General features: G+C 45.7%; 1 protein-coding gene across 2 annotated transcripts in view; it reads left to right on the plus strand.

The window, feature by feature from the left end:
- Positions 1-3,170: 3,170 nt before the first annotated feature.
- LOC147466001 (acyl-CoA synthetase family protein) overlaps positions 3,171-22,886 on the plus strand; it is a 40,228-nt gene continuing 20,512 nt past the window's right edge. For both annotated transcript variants that reach the window (XM_086523227.1, XM_086523235.1), the window contains exons 1-3: positions 3,171-3,431; positions 3,623-3,899; positions 3,984-4,191. In XM_086523227.1, the coding sequence (XP_086379353.1) occupies positions 3,252-3,431; positions 3,623-3,899; positions 3,984-4,191 (665 nt within the window). In that variant the 5' untranslated portion in view covers positions 3,171-3,251. The remainder of the gene's footprint in view (positions 3,432-3,622; positions 3,900-3,983; positions 4,192-22,886) is intronic.

Here is a 22,886-nt window from a genome sequence, read left to right on the forward strand (position 1 = left end):
TGGTTCATGGCAGCAACGTGATTCACTACACTCCATTGGGGCTTTGAACTGAGAACTCATCACTACAATAAACAACTACACTGTCTACGATGTACAATATAAAGTTACCTCTGCTTGTCTTTAAGTTTAATTTATATCCTGCATCTTTTGTATTTGTGTTAACTCTTGTTTTGTCTGTGACAGGAAGGACATATATTCACAACAGCGGAAGCTTCTACTACACAACCATAGCTCCAACTCGACAACACTGCAAGGTCCGTTATCTATATCCAATTCCCCAATGCCTATATAGGCGTTTGCTTGGCCCAACACATAAATCCTATGGGCCAAGGCATGACTTCGAGCTCTTATAATTTTTGAAGAGACCACAATGCCAACTCTCCACCATACTTTTGTATGACACTTCTACATGACGCACATTGTATATTTAGTATTTTCACTTTGCGCCTACCTGCAAGACAAAATGTTTAACTATTCACATTGCTTTTATGTAGCTTGATTCAAACATTATTCTCCGACTTGCCCAATTGGACGACACCCGTACACGATTACCATGTCGATAGTGTAGTTCATTTTTTACTCTGTTGATGCTCTCTGTATGAGTTTGTCAATGCTTCCTTAAGTTTACTTTAGCCGCATGTTTTTCGCACTAGTGTATGCTCAATCTTGATCATTGAATGTAGATATAAAAAAGACACACAATTCTTTTCTCATAGCTCGGCAATTCAACTTATGTATTGTAGTACTCGATGCACTCTCTACATGTTTGCGTTTTCCTCCTCAAATTTGTTTTGCACTAGGTTTTGTGATCGACAACCAAGACTCCTTGCTCCCTTCGACTGTGACAACACGTAACCCTCTCTCTCTCTCTCTCTCTCTCTCTCTTTGTGTGGTTCTATGAGAAATAACAAAAAATTGACTATGCTTGATTTAGAGTACTAAATACACATGCAATTCTTTTTTAAAAGTTTGTCAATGCAGTGAAATTGAAAGATAGCTATAGAGGGGTAATCGATCATCATATATGCAATCCTTTTTTTAAAATTCACCAATGCACTTTGGACTTTGATTACTTCAGTGCTAGATGCTTGATGTCAATCTGTGTATGTCCTGTTATGTTCTAGATGTTCTGCAGCAACACCCACCAAGCAGGACTAGTTTTTAAGGTAATTAAGGCAATAAATATTCGCTTAAACCTATGAAGCTTTGCCAAGAGTGACTCTCAAAGATTGAAAGTGGAGGAGAGGATGTAACTTAAAGAGTGGTTGGAATCGTGGAACTACTCGCTCTACTTTCAATTCTTTATATGGAATCTCCACAAGATACTCCACCCACTCTCCATTTCAAAGGCTACACAAAACCACTCATAATTTCAATTTTCATTATTTGAACTCATCATGTTGAATCAACGAGGGTCAAGCTAAACCACTAAGCTACAAGCCTATGGTGGCCTTAAGCATTAAAAAAAGAAGATTGACATGCCCCCTCCCCCCCTCCCTCCTTCCCCTTTTCTTTTCCTTTTAAATTTAATTTGATATCAAAGGAGAACTTTCATTCCAACTCAAACTCTTTGCTAGTGCCCAAGGGATCACTTTAGATTCCATCTAATGAAGCCATTGGTACTACCCACTCCAAAATCATTGCAACATACCACCTACATACACTGGCACGTCGATAAAGAAAGTCAGTTTCTTAATTGATGCTATCGAATATATCCCCCCCCCCCCTTCTCAATATTCTCTCCCCCCCCACCGTCCACATGTGCTCCCCTCTGCTCGCACAGCTCCTTCGCCCTGCATCTCCTGGCCAAGCCCCGCCATGACTGCCTCCCCCCTTTCCACGTCGGCTTACAACCTCCGAGCCCTCACCAATCAACAGAGAGAAGAAAAAAACCTCTGCCTGCCTCCCCCCTTCACCTGCAACGGTAACCGCCTTCAACTCCAGCAATGTGTGTGTGTGTGTGTGTGTGTGTGTGAGAGAGAGAGAGAGAGAGAGAGAGAGAGAGAGAGAGAGAGAGAGAGAGAGAGAGAGAGAGAGAGAGAGAGAGAGAGAGAGAGAGAGAGAGAGAGAGAGAGAGACCCTCTCCGTGCCCAAGCCCCTTGGTTGCCCTAAAGAGACCCGCCCTGCAAACGTGCTGCACACAGAGAGAGATGAGAGAGAGAGCGCCTTGCTACAATCGGTGTGTGTGTGTGTGTGTGAGAGAGAGAGAGAGAGAGAGAGAGAGAGAGAGAGAGAGAGAGAGAGAGAGAGAGAGAGAGAGAGAGAGAGAGAGAGAGAGAGAGAGAGAGAGAGAGAGAGACGGACTGCTGCCTTGTGCCCCTACCTGCCCTTCGCCCTCTTCTGCACTCCCTACGCACACCCACATCACTCAATGGGTTGAGGACATAAGACAGAACGTGAGAAGTCAGTTAGCCACCCAAGCTTGAGAGAGTCACCGACGCCACTTGCTGTTCTTCGTGAGAGATCGGCAGAGAGAACCCTCTGGAATCTGTTGCCACTTGGACCTGCCCATACAAATGTACTCGCAGAAGAGTGAGAGAATATGCAGGAGATGCTGTTTAAAAACTGTTTTTTCCAGCATTGACCAGGCATACTCTACTCGAAATGGATCACCACCAGATTTCCCTTTTTAAACGATTTTTGTGAAATCATCCAGACATACTATTGGTAGGTTCATTATTTTATTCATATGAATCCATGCAGATTCCTCTAATAGTGAGACATACTACTGCTAATAATATTGACTTTTCCTCTAGGAGCTATCTCCAATTCACCACCAGTTAAAATGTTAACTCAGTTTCGGTACAGACGACGGACTACAACTGGCAACCTCATGACCGCATGAGTATTTGGCCTAAAGCCAGATCGCTTCAAGCAGCTCGATGCTATGGTGGTAGTTTCGCCTATATAATATTTTTCCAATGGTCTCTGCCCCCTTCATCACTGCCTGCTATGGCTTCCTTGCGCCACCTGAAGTGCCCCCCGCCGCACGTTTCCTGCACGCTGGTTTGCATCTCTAGCATCGCAAGTGTCACCTCGATCCTTGCGTGCAATCCCATGTTGGCAAGCACTTGTGCACCCTTCATTTTTGTTTCTTTCACTGCCAATGCAGAATCGCTCCACTTTCTTTCTTTTTTTGAAATCGTTGGCACATATTTTACTCCCCTTGTCGTTTCTCTCCCGCTCTGTTTCGTAAATGCCACTTTGGTCTCCTCTTCCTCTTCTTCGAAAATTCAGCGCAGGTACTTCCCATGAACGGGCGACCCTCTCCTCTAGACGAACTCCTCTCTGTGTTGGAAAGGAAGTCCTCAAAGAACGAGAATGGAGACGCTAACAGCAACTCTCGCCAATTTCAAAGCCTTCTGCACTCTGGTAACGAAGATCCCCTACTGGATTCTGCGCTTGCAATGGTTGGCTTCACCAGCGCAACGGTACGTCTTTCTTCATCCCAAGCAACTTAAGGCACACACCCCCCGGCCCCCCTCCCCAAAAAAACCCAAAACATAAAAAAAACACATTACCACGACGATGTCACACGCGCGCGCGCGCGCGCGCACACACACACACACACACACACAGGGTCTTCGCCAGGTTGTGACCATATGCGTTGGATGTGGTGCAGGTGCAGCAGACCCTGAGCACCATTTCAGGGAAAACCTTAATCACAGTGCTGGCCTCATCCATTGCCTCTGCGAGCAAGTTGTATTTTGGTCGCTTGGAAAGTGCAGTGCTATCAAACAATGCTTCTACCAGCAGCTGTTTTCTTGGGACTTCAATCTCGCATCATGAACTGTCTTTGGATGATGACTATATGTGCTGCGGGGCACCTTTTTCCACTTCAAGAGCAAGAGAAATCATGGAAGAAGCCCTTTCCTTCTTGAAAGGATCAAAACTTGAAGGCACGTAGTAACATGTTTTTCTTAGAGGCTTTCTTTGGCTTGATTTGATATTCTTAGGGCATGATCCCCTTCTAATCAAAACAGATCAGTCAATTGTGGACCTTGTGGAGGTGTTGGTGAAGTTGTACTCTACGATGTCCGCATACAAATCAAGGCTTGTTGGTTCTTGTTTGCTGTATGAAAGGGAAAAGGAGCAGGAAGAAACACTTGCATTAAGCTTTCTTGATGATTTGATCAACTTTTCCTTGGAGAAGAAAGCAGGGATATATAATCAGTTCAATCCTAGCATCAGGTGAGCAGAATTATTTGCTTGCTTGAACTTTGAATTGATTGGTAATTTGTCGAACACTACAGATGCAGGATTCATTTTTACTCTTTATGTGATCAAAATTTTGAAACCTCCTGTTATTTTCACCCTTAAATTCTTACTTTGATGGTCAGTTGTTTTATCTTCTCTCTCAAGGAGGAATATCCCATATTACACAGATTATGTTGACAGCTTGATACATTTCTCTTATAGACAAAAGTACAAATTTTGGAAAGGTGTGCTACCTGTTCTGCTTATTGTGAAAAACAATTAGAGCAGGATTACTTGAAATACAGGAGCAGCTCTTGGAATTTTGATTTCAAGCAAGGAACTGGTTATATAAGCACCATTGATAAGCAAGGAATCACTTAATATAAGCACCATTGATTTAGCCAAGGAGATTCTATACCCACACCAGTGTGATCCTGTCCGTAGGAGCTGCATGCCCTGATGGATACATTAAATGGATCCAATATATCAGCTAGGACCTTTGCACAACCCCTCCTTGCATAATTGATTGTACAAGGGGAAGTCGGGCAATTGGTGGTGGTAGCTAGCGGCCTAGACTAGTAGATTGCATGTGTGAGGTCACATATCGGTCGGAATTGCATAGCATGATGTGTGCGAGCATGTCTTACCCGGTGTGTCTTTGTGGGTATTTTTGGTGCAAATCCATTTAGAAGTGACTTGGCATAAGTTATTAGAGATTTTAGGGTAGGTTGAAGACACTGATTTACTCCTAGGTGATGTTAGATCCACCATTTGTTTAGTATTTAAGTGATCCACTTATTGAGCAAGTAAGAAAAACTTTAGCAGCCATGCCCTCAGCTCATCCATCCCTCCTGTTTTGGAGAACTGTCTGCGAGCCAGAACTGCAACATAGACTCTCCATTGTCCACCTTTGACATATAGAGTCAATGTCAAGGCGTGAGAGAATGTCCTTAGTAGACAAGTGCAAACCAAGCTTTTTGTCAAAGGTGCGACGGAAAAGGTGAATTGGATGATGTTCAAGTCTGCTATTGTGAGCAAACCGCCTCTTGGGAATGGGTAGACACTAGGTCTGGGATCTACTGCGACGGATCTCTTTGTATCGTCCTTCGTGTGTTCGACCGCTCAATGTACGGGTCTCGAGTGTAACACTTGCAAGCACACAGGGTAGGAGAGAGAGAGAGAGAGAGAGAGAGAGAGAGAGAGAGAGAGAGAGAGAGAGAGAGAGAGAGAGAGAGAGAGAGAGATTGTAGGTGATTGAAATTGCTAGAGAGAGGAGAGAGAATGCTAGAGAGAACAATAGACCCAAAACGTTGGCTATATCTTCAAATGACACATTATATAATATTTATACTCATCCTACACCCACGACCTAATAAATAACGAAGGCGCCCAATGCATACGCCACATCATTAAGTGAGATAATAAATTGCCCAGGGACCAAATGTGGTCCCTTGCTGGGCAGAAAAGGGAGAAAATGCAGATAACTATAGACTTTGATCCCGAGAAGCCCAAGGAATAGGGATCCCCCTTCATGCAAGCCTATTAGGTGGGCACAACAAGTAACCGGTATCACTGTGAAGGTACGTCTATCACAGATATGGCTCGGCACAACCACAAGGTAGGCCTCACTCCCTAAATTGCTCCTGGGCGATACTGGAGCCACCATTGAGCTAAAGATGTAACTCTTAACACCCCCTCTCTCCCTTGGATAGGGAACCAATCCAAGGGAGTTGGCATGAAGGGATAATCTTGCTTGTGGTAGAGGTTTGGTGAAGATATCAACAGAGTTATCTGACGTAGGACAATACTCTAGTCGAATAGAGCCAACCAAGGTCTTCTCACGAACAAAATAGTACTGTATCTCTATATGCTTGATCCGGGCATGATAAACCGGGTTTCTCTCAATGGCTATACAACTTTGGTTGTCAGAGTAGATGTCACGAGACTTTGACAACCACTATATATATTTGTTGGTTTCTTTCTCTTGATTTTTATTTAGTTTTTGTGACCCCCTTGTTGAAATCACAAATACCCAAACATTGCATGGCCAGTGTGAAATGGACGTTGGCCGAGAGTGTTACCTGTAGGAGTCAAGGCCAGCCAACCACGAGATGGTTTGGCCGATAGGCACTAGAATCGGACTAGTAAAGAAGTGGCTAGGCTCAGTTAAAGTCATTTAGGCCCCTAGGCAAGACTTTATAAGTTGGTGGGTACTAGGAATTAAACCAAAAGGAGCAAACTGGACACATGGCAGTAGGAGAGCAACTTGCAGGACACCTCACAGTTCCAAAAGTCTTATCCCAAGAGGGGGCGCCCAAAAACTAGGAAGGGGGACTAATTTTTCACTAAGCGCTCCTCAGTGTGTGTGTGTGTGTGTGTGTGAGAGAGAGAGAGAGAGAGAGAGAGAGAGAGAGAGAGAGAGAGAGAGAGAGAGAGAGAGAGAGAGTAGCTGATCACAGCTTTAATAGAAAGCTTGCTCTCTCCCTTGTCTCATGCCACGCACTGATTTTCTCTCTCTCTCTCTCTCTCTCTCTCTCTCTCTCTCTCCTCTTTCCACTTATCTCTCTCCCTTTGCACATATGGTAATGCCCCTCTAGTTGGGCTTCTCATAGTTACGGGGACGGGGGGGACAGGCCCTAGGGCCGGGGGACGCCCAAAACTCGGCCGGGGACTGGCCGGGACGAACGAAAATTTGTCCGACCGACGGGGTCGCAGGTAGCCGTGGACTGAGGACGGAAGCGGACGGACCGGGGACGGCCGGGGAAGGTCGAGAACGGACAAAAACAGGCGGCCCAAAAATTTCAAACTTTTGAAAAAAATGACTGTTGAAAACGGTCATTTGTTGCCAACGGCCTTATTTTTTGGGGGGGTTTGGCCCTTGGGAGGCTAGAAAAACCCCCTTGAGCCTCATCTTCCCTCAAGCTCTCCTCTCTACTCGGAGTCTACGTCGCTCTACGACTCTACGCCGTACGGTCTACCTTCTAGAGGCTTCTACACTCTACACTCTACCCTTGAGTCTCCACTCTCTCCCTCTTCTACCCTCTCAAGTTTGAATCTCTCCTCTACTCTCTCTCCACACAAGCTCTCCTCAACTTCTAAGCTATTAGCTCTACTCTCTCTCCACCATCATGTCATCTCAAGCCAACTCCACTTCTCAAGCCGGCTCTTCTCGAAGGAGGCCCGCCAAGCAAACATGGTCGTGGTGGGATGAAGTCGACTCTAGCACGCGCGGCAAAGGTGGCGGTGCAAGACCATGGACATGCAAGCTATGCCCGTACAAGAGAACGGGTGGTGCAAACAAAGTGCAAGTCCATCTTCTTCATGAATCTGGTCACGAGGTGAAGTTTTGCCCTCGAGTAACTCCCGTGAAGAGGTTGATCTTCTTGAGAAGCTCACGGTGTATGAGGTCGCGGAAGCGGCCAAGAGGGGCTGTTTTGTTGCCGTTGATCCCTCCGCCACGGTGACACCGCGAGAGCAAAGGGAAGCCAACCTTGACGACATCTCTCAAGCGTTCAAGATAAATGCATCTACACCGTCCTCTTCCGTTGCGCATGGCCAAAGCACCCTCAACGAAAATTGGAATCCTAAATTGAAGGAAGAGGTGGATAGGTCGGTTGCCCGATTCTTCTTCCACGACCACATTGCCTTCCATGCTTTGCGGTGAGTTTCCCTTAGCATATGCACATTGCAATCTCCCATTTTGTATTCATTATGGGGTCTCGACTCTCGACTCTCCATACTAACACAACATGCTCTATTTTGTGTGGATAGGTCTCCATACTTTCGAACCATGGTTACGAAAATAGGGGAATATGGCTCCTCTTATGTGCCACCTTCATCGGAGAGGCTTCACACCACCCTCCTTGACAAAGAGAAGCTTGTCGTGGAGCAAGCAGCCCAAGCAACAAAGGATTTGTGGGAGACCAATAGCTCCTTGTAGATGGATGGAGCGACACCCGCAAGCGGTCCATCCACGAAGTGGTGGCCTACTCTCGGGGGGAGATGTACTTTGTGGAGTCACATGATGCATCCAATAGTGGCAAGGCCGTGGAGATGCTTGCTGCGGAGTGGACAAACACCTAGAGATCACCAGCCCGGAGAATGTCCTTTGTATGGTTGCAGATGGAGAGGCGTCAAATAGGACACTATGCGTGCGAGTGTATGAGACTGAGATAGAGAGTGGAGAGATACGCCACCAGAGACGTAAAACCCTCCTCCGAAGGCCCCACTCTCGTCGGCGAGAGTGGTCTACTTATGATTGCACAAAGTGGTACAATGCGGATGCAATGGACTGATGCAATTTGGGACTATGCCGATGACGACGACGGTGATGACGATGACGACTTTAGAGCTGAAATCTGTGGTCTTCTAAAAGCTGAATTTCTGCTAATCTTTGGGCTGTTTTGGGTGGCTGAAAATGACTGTTTTGGCTGTGTTTTTATGGGTTGAAAATGGAGATCTTCTGCAATCATTTAGGGCTGAATCTGCTGCTTCTAATGCTTGCTGAAAACGCTGAACCAACTGCAGCATTTACGTCTGAAAACCAAAAACGCTGGCTGCCTCTGTAGCGTTAGTAAAACGCCATGCAAATCTGGGACTGCTGCTATCGTTGATGAAAACGCTGGGGTTTTGAGAATGGCTGGCGATCATGGGACTCTGCAAACGCCAGGAGTTGGGGACTGTTGGTGAAGACCAAAACGCTAGGGATGGGGAAGTGCTGAGGGTGTCCAAAAACGCTAGGCTATGGGAAGCTTGGCACTTGAGGGTTCTTGCTGAGAAGAATACCTGTTGAGCATGTGCTTTTGCTGCCTCTTCTGCCAGAAAGTGCTAACTTGGGTTTGCTTATATATTAACTTAGCAAAATTGCCCTACCTACTTTTGTCGGAAAGTCACTTAAAAATAATAAGTGAAAAATGTCAAAAATAGGGAAAATAGGCTAAAATCACTGGAAAATTCCCTTGATGGAATCTGATGGATTCTAGTGGGAATACTGATGATCATGCTGTGTGCAACCAGAGGATATGTATCTATGCTAAGTGATTGGGCATGCACGGTCTACGAATAGACTCATAGAAAGTGCCAGATCACTTCTAATCTAGACTGACTGGACTGACTAAACCCTGATCATGCTGTGGCGTCGAGGGAGATCGCCAATAGCATCCGGAATCCTGGAAGGGACTCTTCGCATGCCCACTCTGATGTGTGGGTCGTGCGGTACTTGAACTTCATAAAGGTCTGCAACGCTTGCTTCTCTGGGCCGCGCCGAAAGCGACACAAAGTCTTCTGTGGCTCCTTCAATGCTTCAACTTCGTCGAGAGTCATGCTTCTTTCTTCTTCAAGAATCTCCATGGTTGAAAATTCTTGAAACCATTTCCAACACAAAACCATGAACATACCTATTCCATGTAAAGTGAGTGGAAAAAATCTTGTCTTCTCAAAAGACTGTGCATGCAATGTAGATGAACAAAGAGACGGAGTGCCAAACCGTTCATCCAAGACATGCAAACAATGAGATCGAATCTTTCTTTTATGACCTAGAGAAATTAACTGTGGCAAAACACAATGGCAAAGAGACGGAGTGCCAAACCGTTCATCCAAGACATGCAAACAATGAGATCGAATCTTTCTTTTATGACCTAGAGAAATTAACTGTGGCAAAACACAATGGAAATGCCCGCGCTTGGTGCTCATACTTTCATGTGCTCGTTCAGAAACTGTGTCATGCCAAGGAAGAGACATGGAATGTGACTTCCTTACATACATACCTTTCAGCTTTTCATGAAAAATCCGCATGCATTCGGGCTCATCCATGAGAGAAACAATGTTTGGGGGTGCTCAAACAATGATGCCTAACCCCATGTATGGTGTGACAGGCATGCTACCAGGGTTTCAGAGCACTCAGGGCCAATTTGGGATGCCACAGGCAAATTTTGGTATGGCTGGAATTACAAATCAGCAGCCAAATATGGCATTTCCAGGTCAAGTTAATAGCGGCCAAGGAACACAGATGAACCCTAATAGTGTTCCCATGTTTCAGTCACTTCTATATGACAATTTGACGCCGCTAGAGAGGCCAACTCCATACAAAGAAGGTGGCAAAGGTGTGACATTCACGACCTTTACAGGGTTCGATGACAGGAAGAAGGCTCTCTCATTTCTCCAGTAGTTTGACAAGGCCTATGCAGGGGGAAACTTTACAGAGGCTTCAAAGGTCCGCAAGGCAGCCACTTTCTTGACAGGGAATGCGGGACAATGGTGGACAACTTTATTGCTTCAAGGGCAAGCTCCGTCCACATGGATTTACTTTAAGCAGATTTTTGCAGCAGCATGGTTATCTGATGATTTCGAAGCAGATGTCATGACAGAATGGCACCAGCTAAATGCTGCCACTTGCAGAAATCTGGATGATTACAATCGGAAGTTTTGGAAAGCTCTACTTCCAGTAACTTCCTATAGGTTTGTGCCATTGACAGAACAGATTGAAAAATATTGTTGTGGCCTACCTAAAGGATTGAGAAAATACTGCACGAAGACAAAAGTCACTACTTTGACGCAGCTCATCGAGGTAGCAAACACTGGCAATGGTTTGCTCAAGGGAGAAGATTGTGAATTTAACATTGGCGTCAAGGCAGGATCAGGCAAGAAAAATTCAGCCAAGAAGCACGTTCCCAATGAGGCTCCTAAAGGGACTCAGGAGTCAGCCAACGCAGGGAAAGATAAAGCTACGGCTGAATCAGAAAAAGGACCAGCAAAGAAATGGAAAAGACGTTTTCCTCGCAAGTCAGAAGAGCAAAAGAAGGTCATGAGGACAGAGAACAAATGCTTTATATGTGAGCAGCCTGGCCACATTGCTTACAACTGTCCTACAAAGAAAAGGCCAGCTGATTCTGATGACAAGGAAGACAGGAAAGGAAAGAAGCCCATGGCTGGTCTAGTGCTAGATATGGTGGGCGATAAGCCAAATTCAGATGCAAGTGAGCTTTGCAGAGCATGGGGAAAGGTCAGGGATCAAACAGTGCTTATCTTCTTTGATCCAGGTGCCAAAGCCAACTTCATTTCCCCAGAATTGGCTTCAAAGTTGGGAATCAGACCTGAAGAGATGGGGTATACAGCAGAGGCAGGTTTGGCATGTCCTGGCCACACAGAGGCTGTGACACCCATCATTGGAAAGTTGCGTCTACATATCCAGTCCTATGTAGATGCTGAAGAATTTTACATCATGCCACTGGACGGATGTGATGTGTTGTTAGGTATTCCTTGGTTGTTTTGTGTACAGGGAATCCTGGATGCCTACAACAAAAAGATCACTGTACAGAGCAGGGGAAAGACTCACATTCTGGATGTAAAGCTTAAAGGGGAGTCTATTCCTACTGTATCAGCTTCTGCTATTACTTCTGTAATGAAAAAGCATCTTTCTGCATACTTGGTTTTTGCACGTGAAGTGTCAGATTGTGATGAATCAAATTTATCTGTGCTAGATAAAGAAAGGTCAATGTTTTTACAACAGTATAGTGACTGCTTTTCCGATTCATTACCGTCTCAATTACCACCAGAGAGACCCGAGGACCATGCGATAGATTTGGTGCCAGGCAGTAGCCCACCAAATAAGCCTCCGTACAGGGTTAGTGCGGCTCAGCAGAAAGAGATAATGGGCCAAGTACAGGAGCTGTTAGAAAAGGGGCTGATTTAGCCTAGTTCATCTCCATTCTGTTCTCTAGTGTTGTTGGTGCAGAAAAAGGATGGCTCATGGCGTATGTGCATAGACTACCGTGCACTGAACAAGAATACCATCAAGAATAGGTTCCCTATACCTAGAATTGATGATATTATGGACAAATTAGAAGGAGCAGCTATGTTTAGCAGGATAGATCTAAAGAGTGGGTACCATCAGATCCGCATTAGATCAGAGGATGTGCACAAGACTGCTTTTAGAACAACGTTTGGCCTTTACGAATTTTTAGTGATGCCCTTTGGTCTCACAAATGCTCCTGCTACGTTCAATAGGATGATGTCCTGCTACGTTCAATAGGATGATGGACAGAATTTTCCGTCCACACCAGCAGTTTGTTGGTACATTCTTTGATGACATGATAGTCTACTCAAAGAATGAAGAGGAGCATAGGCATCACTTGGCCATTGTGTTCAAAGAGCTACGCAGTCATAGGTTGCTCATCAATGCAAAGAAAAGTGAGTTTTTTCTGGAAGAGATTCACTTTCTGGGACACATTGTCTCAAAGGATGGTGTCAGAATGGATCTTGCAAAAGTTGAAGCGATCAAGTCATGGCCAAATTTGAAGACGGTGCATGATGTTCGAAGCTTTTTGGGACTATGCTCCTATTATAGAAGGTTTATCCGAAATTTCGCTGAGATTGCTTCACCTTTACATGCTCTTCAAAAGAAGGCAGTCACCTTCAGATGGACACAGAAAGAGATTTCAGCTTTTAATCTCTTAAAGGAAAAGATGACTCAGATCCAGTCATTGTGTTGCCAGATCTTAGGAAGTCATTTGTGGTCCAGTGTGATGCCTGCGGTAGTAGCATTGGTGCTGTGCTAATGCAAGATGGCAGGGTAGTAGCCTATGAGAGCAGAATTTTGCAAGGGCCAGAGATGACCATGCAGGTCTATGAGAAAGAGTTACTGGCTGTGATTCATGCGCTCTTAAGTTGGAAACACTACCTGCTAGGTGCATATTTCGTTGTCCAAACGGATCATCAGACCTTGCGATACTTCTTGACACAAACAAAGTTATCTGAGAAGCATATGCGATGGGCAAATATCTTGTCCATGTTCCATTTTCAGATTGTGCATGTGGAAGGCAAGAAGAACGTTGTGGCTGATGCCTTGTCAAGGAAGCCACAAATTTCAGCTGTGTCAATTCCTTATCATCATGAACTTGATGATATGAGAGAACAATATGAAAATGAAGAAGATTTTGCAAGGGTCTTCGAGCAGCTACTGCAAGGACAACGTCATGAACACTATCTTCTTAAAGACGGGTTCATGATGATGCATGGCAGATTGTGTGTCACAAAGCCATTGCGACGCAAAGTTATGGAAGAGAGTCATGTCCCACCGTATGCAGGGCATCGTGGTATTGATGCTACAGCTAAAGCGGTTGAGACATTCTTCTACTGGCCTACATTGAGAAGAGATGTGGATGCCTTTGTGCGAGAATGCCTAATATGCCAAAAGGTCAAGTTTGACAGGCAAAAGGCACCAGGGTTATTGCAACCACTACCTATTCCAGATAAACCATGGGAAAGTATTGCTATGGATTTTATCTTTGATCTTCCGAGAACGCAGACAGGAAACGATGGTATTTGGACCATTATTTGCAGATTCAGCAAACAGGCTCATTTTATTCCTGTCAGGAAGAAGATAAAGCCAGATCAGATGGCACGCTTGTTTATGAGCAATATTTTCAAGTATCATGGCATGCCACAGTCGATTGTTAGCGACCGTGATCCACGCATGACAAGTTTGTTCTGGAGAGGTTTGTTTGAGAATATGGGCACCACGCTCAAATTCTCTTCGTCATTTCATCCTCAAACAGATGGGCAGTCAGAAGAGGCAAATTCTACTGTCCTAGATCTGTTGAAGTGTTATGTGTCAGAGCATAAAGGAAAGTGGGAGCAGTATTTGCCATTGGTGGAGTATGCATACAATAATACAGTGCATTCATCAACTGGCAAGGCACCTTTTGAAATAGTTGAAGGTGGTAAGAAAGTTCCTCCCATACTGCATACAAAGGACAAGATATTTGAAGCAGATAAGTATGTTCAAGACATGGATGAAATGTACAAGAAGGTCAAAGTGGCCTTAGAAAGGACTCAGGCAAAGCAAAAGAAAGCAGCTGATCGTCACCGTCGTGAAGTGGTATATTCACTTGGTGATTGGGTGCTTTTACGCTTTGAAAAGGCAAGGTTAAAGAAGATGAAGGGCAAGGAAAGACTGTTTCCAAAGCTCAGCATGCGTTACTATGGGCCTTTTCAAGTGTGCGACATAATCAGTGATGTTGCATATAGGCTGAAATTGCCTGACAGTTGGAAGATTCACAATGCGTTTCATGTGAGTCTTCTCAGACCCTATGTGGGTGATGTGCCAGAAGATATGCCAGCTGAAGATCAGCCGGAAGTCGAGGAACTTGACGAGATCTTGGTCCCTGAACAGATTTTGGCACACAAAGAAAGGAAAGTGAAAGGCAAGGTTGCTAGGCGTTACTTGGTAAAGTTCAGAAACTATCCACCAATGGATGCGAAGTGGATGGAAGAAGGTGAACTTGCAGAGTCACCAACTGTGTTATCACTTTACCTTGAAGCCTTCGATTTGCAACCTACCTTGCCTTCGATTTGCAACCTACCTTGACCCCTTGAGTTTCAAAGCTAAATGGATTGTCAGTGTGACACTGGCTTCTGAAACAAATGATGTACATGGTATTTAAAGTGAGCTCAAATCAAATACCTGTTACATGAATGTTAGAGCTGTACAGATTGTCAGTTTGGCAATTGCTCTTATGGAATGTCCAGAAGTTTGGTTAGTGCTATAGAAGTGAGTATTTCTTGTCAGTTTGTCAAGGATACAGTGATTGCTTCTATTGAGGAGTACATGTGTAACTGCATTCTTAAACTGTCGGTTTGGGTATGCTCGAAAGTGTTACGGGATCCAACGTGTACTATAAGACAGTGGCAAAATGTGCAGCTACCATTTTGTCATTGGAAAGTTAGTGACTCAAAGCAATGGCAGAGTGCGAAGCTACCACTATGTCATTGGGACAGGGTTCACACGCAGGCAATACATGAGTCGACGAGGTGTTGAATACACCAGGGTTGACAATGAGCATGTATGTGTTGTATATGTGTCGACAGGTGTTGAATACATCAGTGTTGACAGTAAGCATGTACGACATAGATGCAAACGAGGACGTTTGAGATTTCAAGACGGGGGTATGTCACCAGCGTGTGACTACTATCTATCCTTTTTGTTGATTTCTTTCTTATTATCTATTTACTTTCACTTTTTGGAAACACCCCTCGGGAAATCTAACTGCCCTGCATTGCATAGCTAGTGTGGAACTGTCCAGAGGGAGTCCAGGCCTGAGGGCAAGAGAGCACTAAGGTTGGACAAGGACTATGGTTAGCCAAGTGGGGTCATTGACTAGCCAAAGTGGAATCCTTTGGTACAGAGGCTACATTTCAGTTCTGGATGTGGCCGCAGTGTACAAAGAGGGTCGGATGACCTAGAAAGATACAATGGCAGCATCTCCTAAAATTTAGGGAACTGCTATTTTGGGACCTGAAAATGTGTTGACGTCATTACCTCCGGAATGACAAGGGGAACATTTTCTTACTCTGCCGTGAAGTCAACTGGGCAACCGGTTGGGAGATTTTTAGGCGGCAACCCCGAAACGGGAAAATGCTTGTAAATGTGCCAAGTGGCACATTCTGGTGCACTTGCCTCATGCAACAAGAAGTGGCGCTGAATTTAGGAGGGGGAGAGCCTCATTTTTCAGATTTGTCACAGGTTAAGAGCTATGGAGTGCTTGCTTTCCCTCTTATGCACAGTGCGGTGCCAGGAGTGATGCCCTGCACGCTACGCACTGCCCTCTCTCTCCCCTTTGGCAGTATGTTATGCCCCTCTAGTGGGCTCTTCATTTGACCAATGTACAGTTGTGTGGGTTCATGCGCGATTGCCGAGGCAAGAGCCTCTTGCACAGGTACTGGATTAGCTAGCGGCTAATCCCCCCGCAGGTACAGGTGAATTCGGAGAGGTTTCACGTCAGAAATCTCGTCCAATTCAAAGGGCAAGTAGCCCTACAGGTGCGGGAGCTCGAGGACTTGCTACGGATGCGACCGGCACGTGAAACGGAGCCCGAAACAGTAAATTAGAGCCTGCTGTATATTTTTGTAGGTTTAGGGTTTTGGCCCTAAACGGACCCTAATACCCCCAGGAGGTTCGGGGACGCAAAGGGACCGCTGTACAGGTGATCTGGCGCATTTTCAGGGCTGAAAACAGAGAATTCAGGGTGCTGCAGATTCTCGCCAGGTTTTGCAAAGTGCCCGTATGCGTCGGGAAAGTCAGCCAATGCGTGGGAATACTGACTGTGAAGGGTTCTAGTACAGTTATGCTGCCGAAATCGGGCTGGAACAGTGGAAATTCAGCCGAGTTTGTGCGGGGCAGCTTGTAGGGAACCACAACGTTTATTCCCTCTTTTGAACAATAAAGAAATACCGAAAGGGGCGCCTAAGTTAGGGGCCAATCTGGTGTCCGTCTTTTCATACAGGTGCATTCTAGCATCTGTATCCCATTCCCCTCTCTTGTGTCACTATAGCGCAGGTAAAATAGACGACTAATGATGGGTGAAAGCTAAATCAAGGTTTAAAGTAAAGTCTACCGCCCTTTTTGGATTGAACAGGCCGGTTTCAATAGTCATTTTCAGCCCTCGAAAACGCAGCCAAAACAGTCATTTTCAGCCACCCAAAACAACGCAAAGATTAGCAGAAATTCAGACTCGTCCAAGGAGCCTCCCTCCCTGGGCATAAGATAGATCAAACCATAGTTGCGAGAAGCACCCTGGAACGGCTCCTTGGGATGGGGGAAATACTTAAACACCATATTGACATCCCGAAACATGTGTCCCATTACGAAATGTTTTAAGATTTTTGAGACGGTTGCCATGTGGCCTTTTAAAACGTTTCTGACATATGCGCAATTTCGGGCTGTGTAGATGAGTAAGGTTCATTTTAAGGAAAGATATGTATATAAACAAAATGTGGGAAGCTCGCTCGTTGCTGCTACACACACCTGCGCGTCCCTGCTCCGTCTCGCCATCGTTGCCTCCCCTCCTCTGCTGCTCGTCCTTGCCCGCCCCTGCCCCCCCAAAAGCCCCCCAACCCACCTCCTCATCCCGTAGCTCTTACTCTCTTTGGATAGGATCGTCGCTTTCCGACCTTGCCTCGTTGTCTGTCTCGCCTTCGCTCCATTTCTGTAGCTGCCAAGGCAGTTGGCATACCTACAATACTTGTTCTGGTTCGAGACACCCACACCCTCCCGAAGGTCGTTTTACTACCTCGGGTGAGTGGTGGTTGGCTTTGCCAGAATGAGGAGTATTCGGGTCTCTCGAATCAGTGCTTCTTTTGTCGACAGATGAGCCATGTAGCAAAGGCTTGTCCACGAAGGAGGCCCAGACCTTCGGCTCAGAGTGAGACCCAGCCTCCTAAGGCTGACCAGACACAACAGACAAAGATTCAGGGAGCTCAGTTAGGTTCCTCCTTCGAGCCTGGTGTCCAGGCAGAGGAGGGCTGATAGCAAGTCTATGGTCGACGTCGCCAGGGACCACCACGCCAGCAGCAGTGGGTTTCCATAGAGAACCGTTTCGACCCCTTACATCAAGACAAGGCCACAGATACCCCCTCTACCTCAGCTTCACCACCAATAGATTCCCCTCCCTCTCCCATTCCCCCTGTTACCGCCCCTTCCCCTTCTATTCCACCCAGTAGTCTCCCTGCTCCATCATCCTCTCCTGCTCCTGCCTCACAGCTTGCTCAGGGGACATGACCTTCATCGTTTGGTCAGAGCTCTCTTGGCAGCTCTCCTACCACGAGCCACCTGGCGAGAGTGGAGCAAACTTTCTTGCGGACCCCCTTCTGGTGCAGACGTCACCTTTTGCCGCAATCCCTGGAGGACTGACGAGTTCGACATCCGTTGCCGGTTGGGCTTCTTTGCCTACGACTTCACATGATTCCTCGACGACTCTTCACCAGACTTTGAGGCGGCTTGCTTCAGAGTCCATGTACTGTTTCATGCAGCTAGAGGGATAGAGGCCTGGGACAAGACGATTGGTTTCTCTTTCCCTCTGTGTGGCAAGTGTCACAAAGTGATGACGTGGCTACCGACAACAGAAACCCTAATTTCCTGCAACCCCTAATTTTTGCAAGAAACCCTAATTTTCAGAAACCCTAATTTCTGGAAACCCTAACCCTAACTGCTGGCTGAAACCCTAAAGTGGCTGGAAACCCTAATTGGGCGGAAAATTGCCACGTGGTAGGAGTGTACGGAACTTTCGGAATTTGTGGGATTGGGAAAAAAAAAGCAACAGCGATGCAATTGCTTTTTTCTACGCTTGGCGAGAGAGAGAGAGAGAGAGAGAGAGAGAGAGAGAGAGAGAGAGAGAGAGAGAGAGAGAGAGAGAGAGAGAGAGAGAGAGATCAATTGCTTTATTTTTGGCTCTCTCTTGAGAGAGAGAGAGATTGCTTTTGAACTGGAAGCTTTTTGGGGCTCTGCTTTTGGGCATCCCTTGTCATCTTTATATACGCGGTGAGGGCCTCACTTCTTTGAGCATCTGGACGCAGAGTCTGAGAGTGAAACCCTAACCGCTCTTTGTACTCTGACATTGATTTTAATACATAAAGAAATACCGAAAGGGGCGCCGGTTTTTAGGGCCAATATCTCTAGGCACGGAACTCCGCCGGGCTAGTGCCAATCTATTGTGATATGTGAATTGTTTTGAAGTGATTATTTTGGTGTTGTCGGCGATTGATTCTTGACTTGGATTGTCCAAGTCTGTTACAGTGGTATCAGAGCACGGCCGATTTCTCTTCTACGGGAAATCCGATCTCCAATTTTTTTTCCGCGGCACTTATGGCTTCACGTAAGGATCGGTTGACTCCCTCTGCATCTGGAGATGCGGGCATGGATCACAACGAAGATTCCGGCAGAGAGTATGGCCCGCCTCGGCCTACTCAAGCGGAGCAAAGAGAGATGAAGCGTCGTCAATTGATCGGCAGTGCAACAAAGATGATGCTCAGTTTTGCGAAGGATCCGAAATTGGCAAAATATATGAGCGAGACTTCTTTTTAGGAAGTGCATACGCAGTGGCAGAAAACCACTATACCACCCTTCAAACCCGCTCTCAAGAAACCTTCTGATCACAAACAGTATTCAGAGAAGGAATTACAAGGGTGGTTGATGCACGGATTGCTCAGCTTTTTGACGCGCAAAAGAAAGCCAAAAAGCACGGCAAAAAGCAGAAGAAATGCACTAACATCCCGGGTTATTTGGGTCGCCAATCGAGATTTGACAAAGCAAAGAAACAGAAGAAGCGTGTTCACTTTGAAGGAGTACCCAGTTCTTCTTCTTCTTCTTCTTCTGATAGTTCTTCTAGCTCTTCAGATTCGAGCGAAGAAGACAGAAAAGGTAAAACGCGAAGCAAGAAACAACGCTTCGAAAAGGGCAAGAAAAAGGCAAAGAAGGCTAAATCTCACCCAGAGACAAACAGCTCTACTGAGGACTCGTCTACAGACAGCTCAGATTCCGATGACGAAAACTTTTATGCGAACAAGAAGAATTTTTACAAAGCCAACCAGTATGACTTTCTCGAAGATAAAAGCAAGAAAGTCCAAGAGTTTAAGGAAGGTGGCCACTCGATCAAGTTTGATATCTTTTCAAGATACTCAGATGCTTCGAAGGCTTTGTCGTTTATACAACAGTTTGACATCGCTTTCGCGGGAGGACGCGCTACTCAGAGCACTAAGATTCGGAGAGCTGCCTCTTACTCTAAGGGGAATGCTCGCACTTGGTGGTCCACGCTTCTTTTAAACAAGACTGCGCCAGTTAAATGGCTGAAATTTAAGAAGCTTTTTATTTCTTCTTGGTTGACGCAAGAGTATGAACGAGATATACGAGCTGCTTGGAACCATCTTTGGATAAACAAGAAAGATACAATCAATGCTTATTGTGAGAGATTCTGGAGCTCTTTTCTACCCGCCTCTTCAGTCAAGAAGATCTCGTTCAGAGAACAGATTGAGCGGTTCACCTTGGGTCTACATACAAAGATCCGAGATCATTGCTGGGAACAGAAGTTAGCTTCTATTCAGGAGTTGATGAGTCATGCGAAGCGGGGCTTTGCCATTCACTCTGGCAGTCTGACCTACCCTACAGATGAGGCCATGACACAACGAGCCGAACAGACTTCTGGGAATGAAAGTAGAAAGAAAAAGAGCAACCCAGAGAAGAAGGATGCACGACCCAAGCTTACTCCTTATGAGTGAGCTCGATTCATCAAGGAGGGTAAGTGCTTTGGATGCGGGGAACATGGACATATCTCCGCGAAGTGCCCTAAAAAGGCACAGAAAGAATAGAATGATAAGGACGACGACAAGCTTGAGAGTTCGAGAGCAGCTGAGGAATGTGGACGAAAAGGCAAGATGAAAACAAGACTGGTTCCAAATTGTGTGGTACCGATCTCGACACCATGGACGAGAGTACAGAACTTTGCCGAGCTTGGGGCAAAGTGAAAGATCAAGAGGCCCTGATCTCCTTTGATGGAGGAGCCAAGGCCAACTTCATTTCACCGGAATTGGCATCGCGGCTTGAGATTACTCCCGATCGGATGGGACCACTTCCGGAGGCAGTTCTAGCGGCACTCGGCAGGGACGTAGCCATTACACTTGTCATTGGCAAACTTCGGTTGCATTGTCAGGGGTATTTGGGGCATGAGGACTTCTTCATAATGTCTTTGGAGGGTTGTGATGTTCTCTTAGGGATTCCCTGGTACCACAAGAACAACGTCGTGGTCGATTATCGGGCGAGAAAAGCGACTTTGACTACAGAGAAGGGCAGAACAATTGTACTTGATATTAAACTGAAGGGCGAGTCTGTCCCTATTGTATTGGCTTCGGCCATTTCAAAATTAATGAAATCCAGTCTGTTTGTTTACTCGATCTTTATGAAAGAATTGAGCGATAAGGATAGGACAAATATGTCTAAACTTAATAAAGAACGCCAAGATTTTCTCCACTCTCACGCCGATTGCTTCTCAGATGGCCTACCAGGAGAGTTACCACCTGCTCGTCCTGAAGATCATACCATTGATCTGATACCTGGAAGCACACCACCGAACCGGCCACCTTACCGTGTGAGCCGAGCACAGAATGAAGAGATTATGAACCAAGTGAAAGATCTCTTGGAAAAGGGTCTTGTCCAGCCTAGTACTTCATCGTATTGTCTCCAGTGTTGTTGGTTTTGAAGAGATTATGAACCAAGTGAAAGATCTCTTGGAAAAGGGTCTTGTCCAGCCTAGTACTTCATCGTATTGCTCTGCAGTGTTGTTGGTTGTGAAGAAAGACGGATCTTGGAGAATGTGCATCGATTATAGAGCTCTCAACAAAATCACCATCAAGAACAGATTTCCGATTCCTAGGATCGATGATATACTCCACAGGTTACAGGGATCCTTGTGCTTTAGCAGGATTGACCTAAAGGGTCATGTCCGAATCGCTTCGGGAGACGTTTATAAGACAGCCTTTCGGACGACTTTTGGGTTATTTGAGTTTTTGGTGATGCCTTTTGGCTTAACCAATGCTCCTGCAACATTTAATCGGATGATGGGTATGATTTTTCGAGAGTACAGGCTATTTGTTGGCACTTTCTTTGACGACATCATTGTTTTCTCCAAGAATGATGCAGAACACAGAAATCTTCTGCTTGAGGTATTTCAGGCATTACGAGATCACAAGTTAGTGATTAATGCAAAGAAAAGTGAATTTTTCCTACCAGAGATACACTTTTTGGGACACATTGTCTCAGCAGCAGGAGTGCAAATGGATCCAGCCAAGATAGAGACTATACGTGATTGGCCGGACTTGAAGAGAGTCCATGAAGTTAGAAGCTTCTTGGGACTGTGCTCGTACTACAGGTCGTTCATACGAAAGTTTGCAGAGGTTGCTTCCCCTTTGCATATCTTGACACAGAAAGGAGTTCCTTTCTCGTGGGGATCCATAGAGGTGATTGCTTTTCAGACATTGAAAGAGAAATTGACTACGGGACCAGTTTTGACTTTGCCGGACTTGCAGAAGTCATTTGAAGTATATTGTGATGCTTGTGGTCGTAGTCTGGGTGCAGTCTTGATGCAAGAAGGCCATGTCATTGCTTACGAGAGCCTATTGTTCTCTAGGCCGGAGATGACAACACAGATTTATGAGAAAGAGCTTTTGGCGGTTATCCATGCTCTTACTCAGTGGCGGCATTACCTACTCGGAGCGGATTTTACTGTCTTTACAGACCATCAGAGTTTGCGCTACTTCTTGTCACAGAAGCAGCTTTCGGAAAAGCAGATGCGGTGGGCGAACATTTTGTCACAGTTTCACTTCCAGATTGTCCATGTGTAGGGACAAAAGAATGTGGTGGCAGATGCTTTGTCTCGGAAGCCGTTGGTTCTGGCTATTTGTAGAGAGATACTTCTTTTGGCCGAGGGATGTGGAAGAGTTTGTGCGCAGTTGCTTAGTATGCCAGAAGGTCAAGTTTGACAGGCATAAGGCATAGGGATTGTTACAGTCTTTACCCATACCCCCGCCCCTGGGAAAGTATTCCGATGGATTTCATTTTTGATCTCCCGAGAACACAGAGTGGTCACGATGGTATCTAGACTGTTATTGACAGATTTAGCAAACAGGCTCATTTCATTCCAGTGAAGAAAATAGTCAAGCTGGATCACTTAGCGAGATTGTTTGTGGCCCAAATCTTCAGATTACATGGCATGCCTGAGACGATTGTCTCCGACAGAGACCCTAGATTTACGAGTTTGTTTTGGAAGGCAATTTGGAAGAACATTGGCACGCGGTTGCAGTTCTCGTCATCGTTCCACCCGCAGACTGATGGCAGTCTGAGATTGCAATTTAGTGGTTTTAGAGTT

This window comes from Adiantum capillus-veneris, chromosome 1 (assembly GCF_014529385.1).
Source record: "Adiantum capillus-veneris isolate H3 chromosome 1, ASM1452938v2, whole genome shotgun sequence".
NCBI lineage: Eukaryota > Viridiplantae > Streptophyta > Polypodiopsida > Polypodiales > Pteridaceae > Adiantum > Adiantum capillus-veneris.